Below are 1,618 nucleotides of genomic sequence, written 5' to 3'. Positions count from 1 at the left end.
TTGATCCTAACTTCCATTTATGTTAATGGCAAGAACATACTAAATGTTACATAAAATATATACTTAAATGGGAAATAAAATGGAGAATCAGCTGGATGCTGTATGCAAGCTTTAATAAAAATAACTTTCAATCTCTCTTTTTCAAGGAAATAGTTCAGCAGTTAATAGAGAACAGTACAACATTCCGAGACAAGACAGAATTTGCCCAAGATAAGTACATAAAGAAAAAGAAGAAAAAGTAAGTCTTAAGGTATAAAAAGGGGGCAAGGCCTAATGACTAACATTTTGAGCTCTAAATAAGAATATTTCTATGTTTTACTTAAAGGTATGAAGCAGTTATTACAATTGTAAAGCCATCTACTCGTATTCTTTCAACAATGTATTATGCAAGGGAACCAGGAAAAATCAAGTAAGCGCTTTTTTTTTTTCTTTTAATGTTTTTATTTCAAAATGTAACAGGAAGATACTGTGTTTATAATTGGGGTGTGAAACATGATTTTCTTTTATTTTTTTTTTTTATACCTGCTACAGAAAATTCCTAAGTTGGGAGGTGTGGGGAAGAATGTAAACTAATATCCTTATGGAGTATTAAGTAGAATAAAACACTTTCTGCATATGAGACTAGTTTTAACTTGTCAGCTTGACAGCCACTGCCAAACACATTCTGTTGTCCTGCCAGTTACAACTTTTTGGCCAAATAGTATATTTTCTCTATACCTTGGGACCGTAACTAAAAAAAAAAAGAGGCCCTTACCAGAAACGGGAGGAAAAAATGTGAAAATTATGTTCATTTTTTTCAAATTAAAAAAGCAGAATAATCTAAATGTTAAAATTACTGTTACTCAAATGAAAATGTTTCATAATTATAGTATGCAAAAATTAACTAATGGCGCATATTTTTTTGCAACCTGGACTGATTTATTCATTGTTTTATAACTCAGATAAAATAGCCATAAGATAGCTGCATAATTACGTTGCTTACCATGGCTTTAACTCTGTTCCCCCATTCTCCCTCCCTTGTTTTTATCAACCTTTAATTGTTGTACGTTCTTCTGAGGGCATGGTTAACTTCCTGCAACTGTACAACATTGTCACAGTGAGGTCTTGATCCCTCCTCAGGGCTATGAGGTGCCTACTATAAGATAAATAACAAAGTGTGTGTGATTAGGAATAAAACTGCTTTTATGGGCACATAACTATGAGGAAGTGACTCTAACATGTCACAGAATTGTAAAATGCACTGGAGATAGTCTTTGTCTGGCTGGTGCACAATCAGATCAGTGCTTTTCTCTTCCCCTTGCTGATATTGATACACTCGTCTCTGTCTCGGACGGCCAGGGCCGACTCGAGTTATGCTCGGACGTTAGGGCGGGCTGGTGAATGGAGAGGCAGACACAACTTATTGGTTGCAAAAAGTTTACTCGCACCGCTTGCAATCACGACGCAGGTGGTCCGGTCGTCGGAACAACCACACGAGTTGCTCCAGCTGGCGGGGCCCAAGCCAGTTAATCCGTCCGCAATTCGAAGCCGGCGGGGGAAAGGGGTACGTCTGGGGTTGCGCTTGGCGGCGGGAAGAAAGATCGATAGGGGATCAGTCTATTGATCGGCAGCCGGCAGG

General features: G+C 38.2%; 1 protein-coding gene across 1 annotated transcript in view; it reads left to right on the top strand.

Annotated features, from left to right (window-relative positions):
* Nucleotides 1-1,618, top strand: part of TRMT6 (tRNA methyltransferase 6) — a 26,028-nt gene that overhangs the window by 11,481 nt on the left and 12,929 nt on the right. The window contains exons 4-5 of the mRNA XM_006015433.3: nt 147-238; nt 326-409. Of these exons, the coding sequence (XP_006015495.1) occupies nt 147-238; nt 326-409 (176 nt within the window). The remainder of the gene's footprint in view (nt 1-146; nt 239-325; nt 410-1,618) is intronic.

This window comes from Alligator sinensis, unplaced genomic scaffold, assembly GCF_000455745.1.
Source record: "Alligator sinensis unplaced genomic scaffold, ASM45574v1 scaffold140_1, whole genome shotgun sequence".
Classification (NCBI taxonomy): Eukaryota; Metazoa; Chordata; order Crocodylia; family Alligatoridae; genus Alligator; species Alligator sinensis.
Note: the sequence above shows the minus strand (reverse complement) of the source record. Positions and strands in the feature narration are given on the sequence as shown.